This window comes from Chelon labrosus (genome assembly GCF_963514085.1).
Source record: "Chelon labrosus genome assembly, chromosome: 4".
NCBI classification, from domain to species: domain Eukaryota; kingdom Metazoa; phylum Chordata; class Actinopteri; order Mugiliformes; family Mugilidae; genus Chelon; species Chelon labrosus.
Window position 1 is genome coordinate 12,694,629 of NC_140340.1, and position 15,705 is coordinate 12,710,333.

The 15,705-nt window shown below is 40.1% G+C and overlaps 1 protein-coding gene across 2 annotated transcripts in view; it reads right to left on the reverse strand.

The window, feature by feature from the left end:
* The window catches only part of LOC311486959 (kazrin-like), a 55,612-nt gene that overhangs the window by 5,238 nt on the left and 34,669 nt on the right, over positions 1-15,705 (reverse strand). For both annotated transcript variants that reach the window (XM_084543003.1, XM_084543004.1), the window contains exons 3-4: positions 2,187-2,378; positions 36-172 (exon numbers count right to left, since the gene is read on the reverse strand). In XM_084543003.1, coding sequence (XP_084399129.1) covers positions 36-172; positions 2,187-2,378 — 329 coding nt within the window. The remainder of the gene's footprint in view (positions 1-35; positions 173-2,186; positions 2,379-15,705) is intronic.

Genomic DNA, 15,705 nt, shown 5'->3' on the forward strand with positions numbered 1-15,705 from the left:
ACCCACACTGATGAATCTCTTTCTGTTTGTTTTACCTTTCTGTGCTGGTCGTAGTTGCGTATGAATTCTCGCAGCTGGTCCTCTCTGCTCTCCAGTGTTGTGTATAGCTGCTGCATCTGACCCACCAAGTCTCCCTTCTCCACTTTTAGTCGTTTACGGTCGGCTTTCATAGCTGCAAGGCAAATACACGTTCACACACTGGGCATCACACATGCGTTCATGTCGAGGAGCACTGAAAAAGTCAGAATTATTACCACAAAAAACAATATATATATATATAGGCAGTATTCCTGTAAGTTGAAAAGAAAGCTTTGTAATTGCAGGAGTCAGCCGCTAGGTGACACTGTGTCTTCTCTTAATGAAGTGCAGCTGATCTGTTTTTTGTTTTTTTCTCTCTTCACAAAAAGAAATGGCCCAGAGAAAAATGATGTAATCACCAAAGATAAGCGGCACCATTCATAAAGAAGCAGTTTCGGCTGGCATGCGGAGACCCATGCGTTGGCTCATCCTCAAGAAGAGCAGTTTGATCTGATTCCTTTCAACTCTGTTACTCTCTTACAGAGACAACACATCAGCAGTGAAGCAACCGTTGGGGCTCTTTGCAGGGCAACAATAATAACAATGCACTCCCGGGAGCTTGTGCTCAACAGAGAGGCGGGATTGGAACCTGTACTTTCTTTAACGGCACGGCGCACACATGTGTAACCTGTGAAGCATTCCTCCTGTCAGCACTCGTCATAAACCCAGCATTCAAACCTGTTTTTCAGCAGTTACGCCACAGTTTACGAGCTTCCAGTTAACCACCTGTGGCTCTCTGAGCAGTGGAGAGAGACATGTAAGACAGACACATTGAACTAAACCACAGCTGCACTTTGACTTTCTTTCCCTATATTAATTAATTAATTAATTTTTTATCAAGCATGACTGACTTTAATTTTTACTCTTAAAGACTTGGAACATGCAAGTGTTATGTAACGACTGGAAGAAAGAAAAACACATTAAGATTTCTGAGTGTAGCGTTGAGGTGGTGATTGATGGATGTTAATTAAAATGAGCTGAACCTAGAGTTTTCTTGGCTTCTCATCAGAGGTGACAGCCGTTTCTAAGACTAAATAATAACTAAATGAGACACAGATAATGATGCATTTAATTGAACTTATGTACCACATAAATCTCTGTTATTTTACTTCTCAGTATTAAGACACAGAGTTACACCGATCAGGCACTACATTATGACCACCTTCCTATAATATTGTGTAGGTCTCCCTTGTGCCTCCAAAACAATTGTGACTGATCAGAGAATGGACATGGACCTTCTGAGGGTGTCCTGTGGTGTCTGGCAACAGAATGTTGTTAGTGGGGGGCCTTTGGGTCCTATGGGTTGAGGGGAGGGGCCTCTGTGGATCATCTCACGGATACTTGATCAGTTTGGGATCTAGTGAATTTGGTGGCCAGGTCAACACCTTGTGCTGTTTTTCATGTTTTTTGAGTTGTTCCTAAATCGTTTTTGTGTGTGTGTGTCTGTGTCAGGCTGCATCCTGCTGGGGATGGCTGCTGCCATCAAGGAGGGTCATTACTATGGGGTGGGGGTGCTGGTCTGGTCTAGGTGGGTGGTACATGTCTAAGTAACATCCACATGAATGCCAGGTCCAAAAGTTTCGCAGCAGAACATTGAATGAAAAGTCACAAGATGGTCAATGTTATTTAGAACCGAATAAGTAAATAAAGGAAGAAATAAATGAAAATAGTGTAACAGATTCAATAAATAAACCATACCATAAATAAACACATGTTGGTTCAGTGAGAACACAACACATCAAGACTATACCACATAACTGATGCTCACAAAAGCAGAAAAAATGAGTGAGCTGCTGGATGTGGAACATTTAAAGTTCAGTATGAAACATTTAAGCCACTAGATACTTACTTTGAAAAAGCCTGGGGGGAAAAAGCCCATTTTGCACATAAAACACTGACGTGACATGAAGATAAAAACTAGTTGGTCACTTTTCTTTGTGAGATAAATTGGGCTTTATTTAGTACTAACGAAATTCTGGCTTGATATGATTTGAAAGCGTAAAACTCCTGACTGAAAGCTTTTCGGACAGCTGTACGTTTGGGCTCTTGGACACAAGGGGCTCTGGCGGATTAAGCGAGACGACAATAAGTCTGTGTTGGCTTCTGACCTTGTAAGGCCTCCTTGGCACGGTCCAGCTCCTGCTCCTTGTCACCCAGCTGCACACGGAGCTCGGTGGCAGAGAGCAGATTGGCGGAGCAGCCTCCCTGGGTCTCCTCCAGGTCCTTACTCAACATGTCCTTCATTTGCCTCAACAGGTGGACCTCCTCTTGAAGCTGGACCACCTCCTCACGCAACAACACTGAGGGAGAAAGAGAGTTTGGGAATTTAGCGTACGCCGAGGAGGAATGTGGAAGACAAGTGTGCGAGGCTGTGGGAGAGTCGGAAATCGGAAGAGAGACAGATTAGAAGAGGAAACATAAGAAGAAGCAAAAGGGAAACCCTTGGAGAGAAAAGACAAGACAGAAAAATAAATAAACAAATGAGGGAAGTAATATTAAAAGCGAGAATTTTTGAGGAAGCACTTGAATATTCAGCACAAGATTAAAATACATCAAGCGCCCACTAGATTCACAGCTCCCCTTAAGCTGTGGCCACAGGTGTTTTAGAAACGCGGTTAAATACTGAGTGACAGATTCATGACGGGGACTGGTGATGTTGGTGGATAAGTGAGAGACAGCAGGCCGATAAGACTTAACAAAATATAAGCAACACAAGCTTGAAAGCTTGAGCTGTGCTCCTCGGTGCCGTGTTTTCCATCTGCTGCGCAATGCCTCCCAACCCTCAGGGAAAACAGACGAGCAAACAGGAGCAGGAAACTAAGGAGAGGACACCGTGAACTCATCTGCAGTAGCTGGTGGACGTGTTTGCAGAGAGCCAAAGGACAGAAACGAAGAGAAAAACTCTACCAGCAGCCGTGTCACAGTGATTTATATGGCGCACAATAGGGTAGAAGAGTGCACACTTTCCATAAGAGCAGAGAGAAATGAAAAACAAAGTCAGCCAAAATATTCAACTAAAAAATCAAATCTGCAAGCCCAATGATGAATTTGCAATTCTAAAAAAAATGATAAATATCACAAAGCTTTGAATGAGAACAGTAAAAAGGAAGAAAAATGGATTATTCACAGAAAGAGAAGATAATTAATCAGGCAGTAGAAAACTTATCAAAGGCTAGTTTGATGTGCACGTGTTTCTCTTCATGATGAAGAATGAAATATCTTTGGAGGTTTAGACAAAACAAGAAAGTTGTGACAACTTGATAACAAGCTGAAATCTATGAAGTTGTGATCGGTGATTTGCCTTTAGGCGTACTTTGTTAGGCCTTTATTTGATGGTCATCAATGTCGACAAGCAAAAAAGTAAAGCACCAAAGGGCCTAGGCTGGAACTGAGGCACTGAGGCATCTCCTCCTCAATCAGGTGAGCTACGTACTGGCATCTTAGACAAAACACTGAGTTCATTTTGGAGAAAAATACAAACTCACTGATGAACATTACGTTCTAAACTTGGAAACTGGGAAAATGAGCAAGTGTTTATGATGTGTGTGGCTAAGAAGATGACTAAAAAGCGTGACTAACAAGCTGGTGTCACCAGACGCTGTAATGCTCATTTTGAAGAAGAACTAAATGTTTGATAGATAAAAGTGCCAGAAGATAAAAACACACACACTAACGTTTTTTTTTTTTTTTTGTTTTTTCATAATGTCAAATTCTTTGCTGCTAAAATAATAGTGGTTTCTGTTTTAGAATTTAAGCTTTCAAAGATATAACAGTTCTTTTGCCTGACAATGCAGACTTTTGTTTTCAGTACTCAATCTCAGTGGAAAAGTGTTAAACCTCTGGGGACTATGAATGTAAAAAAATACATTTAAAAAAAGTATCTCATGATCCTTCTACTGGATCTTGAGATATTTCAGTCCGGTTCAGTGACCGACTGTCAAACACTGCCATCCGCCAGGCTATTAGCATGGCTGAAAAGTTTGATAAATAAAAAAGTGGAATGGTGCTTTAATTTTATGCAGTTCTCTGTAAGACCCTTCATAAAGCTATGCAAAATTCGAGAGAAATTGTGAATGCAAAGAAGTCTGAAAGTGTGTGTGTGAGAAGGAGAGAGAAGGTCTCCGCAGGCCTGCAGCCAGACGCTGTGGGGCTGCAGCAGCTCCGATAAGAGAGGAAGGGACAGTCCATCGGTCTCTGTCAACGCAGGACTATGGAAACACACCAGGCAGCTCTCTGCTGCATGTGACAATAAGAGTTTGTTTCCCAGAGAGAGCAATCTTTCATGGCTTTCTTGCTGCTTAAATCCGCTTATTCATCTGTTTACCTACAGGCTCCCCTATTTGTGTCGCGAGGAGCCCAGCTGCTGCTTTTGATGAAGCTGGACAGGGCTGTACAGTTTCGAGGTGCTCTGTCGCGTTCGGCTTAATCTTTAACAAGCAGTTTAAATTATCAGCTGCACTTGCTGCGGTGTGTAGGCTGATCTGCGCCTGTCACTGGGTATTGGTTTAGGAAGCACAGCGGAGTCTTTTTAATTACAGTAATTCTCGAATGAATCAAACCGAACCTTTCCCTTTTCACTGAGCATCTCTGACTGTTTTAGCAGCACATTATTACGCATCAATACACATCTGGCTTGATTTGTCCTATAAGTCAATAACAAAGTGTGTGTGGATTGTGCCTAGAGGGGTATTTGCAGTGAATTTAGTGAGAAATGTGCAGAACTTAGGAAGAAATCAATAAGGAAATTTTCCCAAATCCAATTTTCAGCATCATCCTCTTTACTGAATAATATACAGGAAACCACAAGCATGGACACAAACACAAATCTAGTTTTTCATCTTTCTGGTTTAGTGACTCAAATTGTGGAAGAAACACGTGAGGGGACACATAGAAAAGCTGCTTCACCGCATAATGACAAGGTGCTGACAGTAGCTGTCTATACCTATAGATAATTTACCTCCACATTCACTGTTTCATGAAACCTTAAAAGCAATTTAAACTGACAAGAGTCATGCTCTGGGCTATGAGTGGCTGTGCAGTGAGCCTGACCAAGCTATTAGAGTCCTCCCACATAAGAGGAGAAACCCACTCTTCTTCCGACTCAGCAGCGGCGCATTCAATGAACTTCTCATCCAAGCCTCCCATTAGTGTGTCCATCAGAGCCAGTCAAGAGAGGTCACCCCGTGTCCCTTTCCCTTCCATAAACCTGCACGGGCATGCAAACACACACTGCTGAGGAGCATATAGTGGCTGTAGGCTCATGATTAGGCAGGAGAGAAAGCAGAAGCACCGGAGAGGTGAAGTGTGGGCTGGGAATGTGCTGATTGGTGGTTAAAGACCTGAACTAGTCTCCTGCGAACCATATGCAGGATTAAAGTGGCCCCATTTATATACATGAGCGATCAAAGATGCTTAATTTGCACTTTGGTGAATACTGAGCTTTGGATGAGAAGGTAAATTTAAAAGTGATTGCAAAAAGCCATTCTATTTTAAAAGCAGTGTTTTCAGGGCATGAAAATTGGACTCAGTCTTGACTGGATCCCGTTGCTGAACAATTGCTTTACCACCTGACAGTTTTAAACCAAGTGAACTGACAAAGCCTCGGAAGCCTCACTCAGCACGTTTTCCTCATCTTGATCAGAGTACAATTAGATTTTTTTTGGGAAAAAAAAAAAAAAAAAAAGACTCATTAACACAACAAATAAAGATGAGATTATATATTGTTACTTTCCTCTTGGTTTTTATAAACCCAAGTTTAGAGATATTCGCGTAAACTGAACAGTTGTTTGCACTGCTTAGAATACCAACAATTACTGAATCCATGGTTGTAATTTATGATTACCTAAATAATCAGTTCATCTGTGGATTATTGTTGATCAAGTGATCCTCAGAAAGTTTTATAAAATGTCCATTCCACAAGAATAAGGTGACATCTTAATTGTTGTGTTTTGTCCAGTTCTCAGTCCAAAATTAAATTAAAAAACTATTGTTCCGTGACTAACTTATCATTTAACTATTTCATTGGAAAAAAATGGCCAAATAACAGACAAAATTACCTGATAGAAGTGAATGTCATTAAAAAGTAAACTGACTCTTTGACCAACATTACGAAGTGAACGATAAGTGGAAGAGAGCCTCCAGAGCCTTTTTAACCAATTATTTCACTTCTTTTGAAATGAAATTACATTAAATGCATTCATTCACAAATGTTTTTACTCGGGTCCAACTTTACAGCAAGGCTTGTTCTTGAAATAAAGTATTTTTGAGGATTACTCCTTTGATTTTATTAAAAAGTCTGAAACTTCAGCACTGTAGCTTAATAATATTGTCACTGTAGCAGCTCTAACATTTTAAATGTGGTAAAAGTAACAAAGAGTAACTCAAAGTAATCAAAGTAATTAAAGTAACGAAAAGTAACGAGAGTAATGACTGTAATTAAAAATAACAAAAGTAACAAAAGTAGCAAAAAGTAAGAATGTAACGTAAAGTAAAGAAAGACACGGTGATATAAAATAGAGGGAAGAAGGTACGTGTGTCTACAAAACTGTCAGGTGAGGTCTGTGGATTATCCAGAAAAACTGGATGAATATTTCTACAAAGACCTTTTGCTGGTTACTTGTTTGAACACATTTCGTTCAGGAACTATAGGTACAGATGTTTCAAAACTTGGAACAGATCAGCTGGCGATCTACCAAAAGTTTTTTTTTTTTTTTTTTTTACCCTGAAACAAAAATATTTTCTGTAAAACATCACGAAGATCACCAACTCGATGTTAACCTTAAGCAGATCTGCAAAAATAACTTGGCACATTTGAAAGCAGTGTCAAAATTCTCTGCCATCTATTCTGCCCTGAAGATTTCTGATGGGTATGCCTGTCACTTTTCCACCTCGGTGTCCCTGACAGTTCAGATCTGTGCAATTTTAGTTACAACAGAAGTTTCACTCAGCTATTTCTGTCCAAGGCAAAAGCAGGACCGGTGATGGTGCCTGTTCCTGTCCTCTAAACCCTCAGGTAACTGATAGTTGGACAAAAAGGGCACGCAGCATTGGATTTCTAACAGAAGACATTTTACTCTTAAATACCAGATGGTAAAATACCCTCAGAAAATAAGAATATAGGAGGATTTAACAAGCAATACGTTCTTTCCTGTCTTTTTTATTTTCTAAAAGGTCAAACTTTCTTGCACTGTTCTTTTTAACAATTATGTAACATAAACGTTTACATACAGAGGAGCCGCGCGACCGAGTCGTTGAGGTAGGAGAGGAGGGCTGCTCAGTCTGGTAAAACAGCTTTTAGCTTCCATGGAACAAACATGTTCGAAAGACACTGTTCGAGACATGAGTGCAGTTATTCCTGCAGCTATTCGAAGAAAACAATGTGGTCAGAGCTTCCTGTTCCTGTATGATCTCCATGAGATTTTATTAATAAACCACATTACAAGTGCATCACATCATATCCTGTAAAGTGCAAAACAAGGAGTTTACTCCTGAAGACATTGTAATGTTTTACCCTGTTGTAAGTATTATAGATATTTTGCGGGGAATTCAGCTAACATTGCCGTTCAATGGCGCATTTTCCACTCTAATTTCTATGCAGTTAATAATCAAATAAGTGAACATAAGGACACCTAGATCAAAATTTCTTTAAAAACATTTATAAATAATGTGACAAATATTCACTGCGGACATGAAAAGAGCAACATAAAAAAAAACTTTTATGTAGCTGTCTGATATGAGCAGAGCTATTTCAAACAACCAGCAAGGGCTTTAAAATGCTTCATCAAGGACTCCTAATAAGCTTTTCTTTTATATGGTCTTCTTGATGTCAAACCAAACTAAGAATGAACCAGTAAAAATATCAAAAACCTGTCTTCTAGGACAATATCCTGTTCAGAGGCTTCTTTTCAAAAGGAGAAACATCATGAAAGCAAGTAACTTGAGAGGAGATGAGCTAACGCTGTGTCTGTGTCACAACTTGTGAGCTAAATGACATAACGACCACTGTAGTGAATTAACTCTATATTTTTTTTCCTCAGTGACACAAGTTATATCTTTCCTGTCTTTTCTCACTCTGATGAAAGTCCACCAGTGGACGTGGAATTCCTTCTCTATAAAATAACATGGATCACGTTATTACCAGAATATCAGAAAACTACATTAAACATTTTACATACCAGAGCTAAAGATAATGCATGGACAAAGTAAATCCACTCAACTTTTTCCTCCAGAGTTAAATTCAAAACAACCAAGTAAAGCCGGTCAAAGATAATATTAGACGTGTTCTAATTCATCAAGTATTCATGAAACCGAGTGGATGATGAAGCGATGAATAGCCAATTAATTTCACTCCAGAGTCACATTACATTACAGTGAGGTTTAGAAAATGAACACCCAGACGCTTCGGCATGCTTTTGCATCGTATATGTAATATTGTCTAATTTGTTATGAGCACACATTCATCATTGTATTAGTGTGTGTATTGGACTGTCTTTCTTGTTGCAGCTGGGTAACATGACATGGTGATGTGTGTAGATGTGCGTGCGTCCGTACTGACAGCTGGTTGTTTCTGCTCTGTATTATGAGAAGAGCATATGTCTGCTGAGCTCTGGCCTGCACTAATTACAGTATGAAGATCAGCGGAGATTGCCATGGGAGAAGACAGCGGTGTGCTTCAGCTCTTGATTAAGCTCATCACTCTGGCAACACTGCAGTCTTGACAGGTGGGAAAAATACGGCGTGGATGGGCTGCTATACCTCATACATGTCATGTATCAACGATGAGTGTGCCGTAAGCCTTAATATCTTTAGAGTCCTTCCTCATATTCCCATTTGTCTGTGTTCAGACATTCATGGTATCCGGAAGATCAAACTCAGTGACTCTGGTGATCCCCTGATCTGTCTGATCTGAATGGATAGTTAGGAAATTTGATTCAGACATACAGTATCTCCTTTAGTATGATCCTAAACTTTTCATTCAGTTTCTCCAGTAAAACAATCAGCCCGAGTGGTAGGCTACATTGTATTTAGCGCTAATAAGCAGGTGTTAGCATGCTAAACCTAGAAAATCAACAAGGTAAACATACTGGCTAAACAACAGCATGATCCCTTCATTATATGATCCAAAACTTGTCATTTAATGTTTCAAATAAAAGCAATCTGCCTCTGCGGTACATTGCACTTAACACTAATTAGCAATTACTAGCATGCTTACATGCTAAAAGTAGCTATTTAACGAGGTAAACATACTGCTTAAACATCAGCATGGTCCCTTCATTAGTATGATCCAGAACTTTTCATTCAGTTTCTCCAGTAAAACAATCTGCCTCTGCGGTACATTGTACTTAACGCTGCTTAGCAATTATTAGCATGCTGACACACTAAACTTAACTATTCATCAAGGTAAACATACTGTTTAAACACCTTAAGTTTGCATTTAGTTTCTCCAGTAAAATTAGCTAGTTTAATCATGCTAACATGCAAAACTTAGATGATAAACATGGCAAACATACCGCTAAACTTCAGCAAGTTGGCGTTATCAACGTGTGAATGCTAGAAGGACTTTTAGAGCCATACTTCTTGCATTACTCTTTGTTTCGTTATACAACCCTGATGCCAAGCTAATAAAAAGCAAACTGTTGTAAAACAATTCCTTAAACCAGTGAAACCTTTGACAGAACTCCTATTAAATTATTGTTCCTTAAGAACCATCCTGTGATCTCCGAGCAAGCTGTTTACAACTCCAGACAAAAGACAACCCAAATATGGTTGTTCGCTGTTAAGGATTTATAGCAGAATAACTTCAAATCTGTTCCTTAAATCTGACAGAGACAAAATGGAAAGAACGAAAGAGCAGACTTGAAATGAGACGCTTCACAAATAAACATTCATTCAGTCGGTGACTCCCCGCTGAGTCCCAAATCTAGAGGAGGTCGGGTGGGTGGATGGCAAAGGTAGGCTGCAGAGATTAGTGGCTTTTTGCTTTATTTAGCATCGTTAGTGTTCATTTGTACTGTGGGCTCAGGAAGAACTTCAGCAGTAATAGAACAGAGGTTATATAGAGAGCGTGGGCGGTACATAGTCAGATCTGACATGCTTTAGCTACATATAGCGGTAAAAGCACTGATCAACTTCAGTCTTGCATACTAGGACATCACAAAGTACCCAGAGCAGACAATTTACTCCTCAAGCCTCGACACCATGAGACTTCAAGCACTGCACTCACTGCATCCTGAAAAGTACCTGCATGGAAGAGTCAGGTCCATTTCCCATTCAGTGTATTACAGCGCCTCTCTCAAATACATACGGGCAGACTTAAATAATGCAAGCCCCTGCCTCTTAAACCTACCTGACCAGAGTATTCACCACTTAGTAGTAATTCACTGCCGTCTGCTGTAAGTCATACATCTTTAGAACTCAAGTTCTATGGAGTCAGTTCGGTGGATCCAGCAAACATCAAGATCTACATGTTGTTTGGTTTTATGTACATTTTTTATTGGAGTGTGTGCGTAATGGATTCTACAATAAAGTCTCAGCTTCAATTTGCTTCAGTATGGAAAGAAAGAGCTGTGTGGGAGATACAGTTATAAATCAAAGTGCCCAAAGTCTGGTAGTTCAAAAGACATCGGAAAGTCAAACTAATTCATCTTGTTTAATATTCTGCAGAAAATCCTCTGCAGTCAGTGACTGCTTGAAGTCTTCGCCCCACAGACACAAGCAAATGATTTGTATTTTCTTCATTGATGGTCTCGGAGGTCTTCACTACATGCGGCCCTTGAGGAGGTTTGCATGACTCTTGAGCGATTCTCCAAACTTCTCTGATATTATTGACAGAGGTTGATTTCTATTCATGTCTCCATAGAACTTGGTTTGGTTTGTTTTTGTACTGTATGATGCCTTCTATTAATCATTGACAAGGAAACATCCACCTGCATCCTGGAAAGCATTCCTAACATGCTGAGCAGTCATAAAGGTTTTTTTTTTTATTATTCACTATGCAAATGATTTTATCATCATTCAAAAGACCTGCCCTCCCAGCCCTGTGCCATTTCCTCATGTGCACCAGATTTTTTAGATTTTTCTTATGGTGAACTAGTTGTCTGATAAAATAATCCTCTTCACTTGCGTCATCACATCCTTATTCCTAAAACTGACAGAAAACCCAACCTCAAACTAATCTCTTATTTGCTAACAGTAGCTTTGAAACAACACACAGCTGCCGAAGAAACATTTTGTAGGCAAGTGTCCAATTGCTCCTGAACCCCTGCTATTTGGGCAGAGTGTTAAAAGGGCTTTAGTTGACTTCATGTGGATCTGCCTAATTGCTTTTAAATCACTAAACTTTACGTACTGTGTAAAAAGGACTAGATCTTACACACGGTTTTGTGTGTGTAGTGAAGTAAACCCACTTAAATGAACACATAACTTGGCACATTATTGTGGTATCCATATTTCATGCAGAAGCTGAGTCCGAAAAACAGAAACTGTATAGCTATCCTAATCCCTGCAGTCTGGACCATATATCTGAGCAAGTATGCAGTATCTATTGGGAACAGCTTCCATTAATTAATTGCCTGCGGGTTTATATTACAACCGAGGTCAGCGCAAGGATGCCAAGTGCAGATAGCTGTAATTGATTCACACGTTTATTATGTGCAGATTAGGCACTCTGCCAAGGATGTGCCACTGGAAGGGCACTGAAAACTTGGACGGGGCTATTTAGATTTCTGATACTGTCAAGAGTTGCATTTACCTTCGCTGTCACTTAACACCCCCATCATTCAGTGTGCATGGCTTTGCTTTACATGAGGTCAATTAGTCCGTGATTAAAGTAATTAACCAGGCTGGAATGGCTCATCTCTGAAAAGGAGACAGACAGGCCTTTGATTCATGTCGGCAAAGTAATCATACTGAAGTGACTTTACACAGTAAGTGTAACATTTATGACTTCTGGATAACACAGATTTCACTTCAGTCAGACACAATGACCCTTGTCCCTCAAATGCTCCACTATCTATTTTGGCAGAAGTATTCATTAGTTTCAGTGTCTACTACAAGCTCTAAGCACTGAGCCCTCATACACTTTAACTCACATATTGTAACCTTTGCAAAGTACAGATGGGTGCGTTATTAATGTAGACATTTCTGTGGACAATTAAGTTTGAGGATGATGTATATCATAATATATTTAGTTGAAAAGAACGATCTGACAATTAGGGAAATAGTATAGATCGATTCTACTCTCATATCTGTATGGTAAATATGCAGCTGGAGCCAGGCCCAGGTCCTCGGGGAGACAGTTTGCCTTGCTGAGTCCAAAGGACATAAAATCTGTCAACCAGCACCTTTAAAGCTCACTAATAAACACACCATATATTGTTTCTTTAATCAGAAGAAGGTGTGATTTTACGGTGTGTTTTACAGCCAGGAAAGAGTTTGGCAAACTAACTATTCATTTAATAATCTGTAGATTTTATAGCTGACAAAACAAATCCGTTCCCTTAAACATGAACAGATTTCACAATAAGAACGCCTTGAGCCTTCATGCCTTAGCAGCTACACGATACTGGCTGATCAGTGCATTGAGTAAAGGGACAGGGTCCTTGATGTTGATCACAGACGAACAAAACGCCACAGGGCCTAGTCCCTGAATCTGCAGAGGGCACAAAACATCTGTCAGAAACAGCAGCCTCTAGTCTGTGGAGAATAGAAATCTGCAACATTTAATACACAACCTCCTACATGTCCTGGGGCCTGGGAGAATAATCACTCAAAACAGCATTTTTTAAAAGCCTTACTCAAGAGTGTAAATCATAAAATAAAATATAGAAATAACTACCTGTGCTGCGCTCATTAACATTCTGTATTAGACTTGTGGAGATGATGAAAGTAACAGCAGTCCTTGATTGTGCTCAGGGTATCTAGAGCTCACACGGAGATCAAGCTAAACAAAACAAAAAACTTGAGACTCCTTAAGATGCGCCACTTGTCATGTGTCATGGGCTTCACAACAGAGCTGTGAGTACGACGCTATCAGCGACGGTCCGCCTGTTGGAGTGCAATTGGTCAAACTTATTATCTTCTGCAATTTTGAATGGTGACCTCGGGGTTCACAGCATATCAGCTGCAGCAGGAGTCGCACAAAACACAGCGGGATCAAACTCATCTCTATTCGCCCATAAACCACCAGGATTCACATGAGTGCATATGAATGCGTAGACACACAAACACACACAAAACCTATTCATGACATCTAAGTACAGATCATTTTTCTTTGACAGCGCCTCTTACTATATAATACAAGTCAGAAGGCTTCGCTTCACATCGTCAGTCAAACGTAATGCATCTTGATTCACTTGATAATATGTCTGGTTCTGACATTAATCCACGCACAGATATAATTGTCCATGAGTCCTATTTTCTCTCAGATTAGGGCAGCTTCAGTCTGTCTGCTGAGCTACTAAAGTCTGTAATTCTGCACAGCATTCGACCAAACAGCACTCTGTTCGTGAGTAGAGAGATTAACAGATCATCCATATGATCGTGTCATATGTAGGTCAGCATTTAGTTCTTAACTCAAGTAAAACAACAAATAAGACTGGGATATGGACTAGGTTTAAATAAATCAGCTTTCACAGTCAAAGGCAGCGTGTATAAATATAAAATGTGGGATAATACTGGATACAGAAGTGATACTCGTAGTGACACAGTGCTACAAATATGACAAATATATAACAAATACAAATGGCTGATGCTTTTAAAATATCCTTTAGTATTATTAGTAAAAATCCTTGTTATTTAGAATTGGGTTTTATTATACTTTTAAAATAGTAAACAATGCACATTATAACAAATTAATTGATTATTAATAACATCAGGCTTGATTAACATTGCACCAAGTTGAGGTAGAGCTCGGTTTGACTCCTTCACATGAAAGCAAACCTAATGATTAGCTGTTTTAATACATGTAATAGGAATTTTTAAGTAACTTTTAAAGCAAATTTTGAACTTTTGGTTCTAATAATCTTCTGGGAGAGTGAATTCAATATTTTAGGGTTTTTGGTGGTTTTGTCCAAGAACGCGATCAGTTTAAGAAATCGTTATAGCCATAGAAAGTATGTTGACACTTAATGGATTAAAAAATGAATTGACTAGTCAGGGAAATAACCAGTCATAAAGTGTATTTTACATCATAAACAGACAATATGTTTTGAGTAAAAGTCTTAAATTGTAGATAAATTATATAGTTCAAAGTACGTGTTTTCCATCAGACTAACTAAGGAGAAGGAGTCGTGGCAGAATAACTGAACAGAAGTGTAAAGTAACAACAAAAATACAAGTGCCCGAAAAATATATTCAAGGAAGATGTTGTCTACACCACTGTATATTATCTTTTATATTTTAACACAAATAATCTGACAAACATGAGGAGTATCAGACATGAAGCAGCTCTGCTGTGACTCTCCAATTCCTCTTACATAATCAACACAGGCCAGCACAGACATATGCACATGTGAAGTGAACTCACTCACCGTCAGCTTCAAGCCTCTTTTATGACCTCCACTAACACACACATCCACAAACAACGTCTTTCTTTCCCCCTCTATCTCCTTTTCTATCACTGCCACTCACCGGCCTTCCCCTCCTCCTTCTCGGACCTCATGTCCTCCTCGGCACAGGCTCCGCTTGGCTCCACTGTCAAATATGATGTGAGCTCTCATAGCAGGTGAAAAAAAATAGAAAAACACACACACACATAGACGTACGGGCCAGAGCGCACACCATTCAAACGTCACACGGAGCTCTACAACAGCCGGCCGCTCCCAGCCCTAATCACTGTGGCTCCACCCAGTCAGGCAGGTTACCAGGAAGTTGTCCCCTGAGAACCACTCAGCTACATTTCCTGCTCCCTTTCTTTCTTTCTTTCCTTTCTCTTAAAGTGCTTTTCTTTCCGTGTACCTGTTCAACGACACGCCCCAGAGGCTGCTAGGACAACTTTCACCTACGCCCACTCCCGCTTTTCATCCTTTTCTCCCAATGAGTGTACAGACGAGCAGGGGGAGGGGAACACAAACGGCACTTTAAGCCTCAGGTAATGAAACAGGTGAGTCAGTGGAGCTCTCACTCCACCTGATGGCCGAGAGCTAGCAGAGGACAGCTTGTGCAATTATACTCCCCAGCTGAACAGAGAACAATATGCTCCTCTGTATGAGCACTGCTCTCACTCTGAGCCCACGATGCCTCTGTAGCCTACAGGAGTTAACATTACTCACTTCCTGAATCTGAAAGCGTGTTTTGGCCGAAGGACATGCAAAGCCTGAATGTACTGTAAATGTTGCACGTCTAAACTTCCATATAAAAGCCTTAAAAACAGATCGCGACAACGGTGAATCAATATAGAATTCATGTTTCAAACCAAACTGCCCTTAGCTCCACATGCTGAGAGTACATTATTAATATGAGCTCTCCCGCGTTATCTTTTACCCTCCAGGGATTTGATAGCTCTCCGACTCAATGCCGACTAAGGGCAGACTGTGTTAATTTAGAAGGGAACTCGGATGTACATGGACACAGTGACAGTCTAAATAAGGTTAAGGCTGGTCCAGTTTGCCTCTTGGGGTTTTTTAGGTC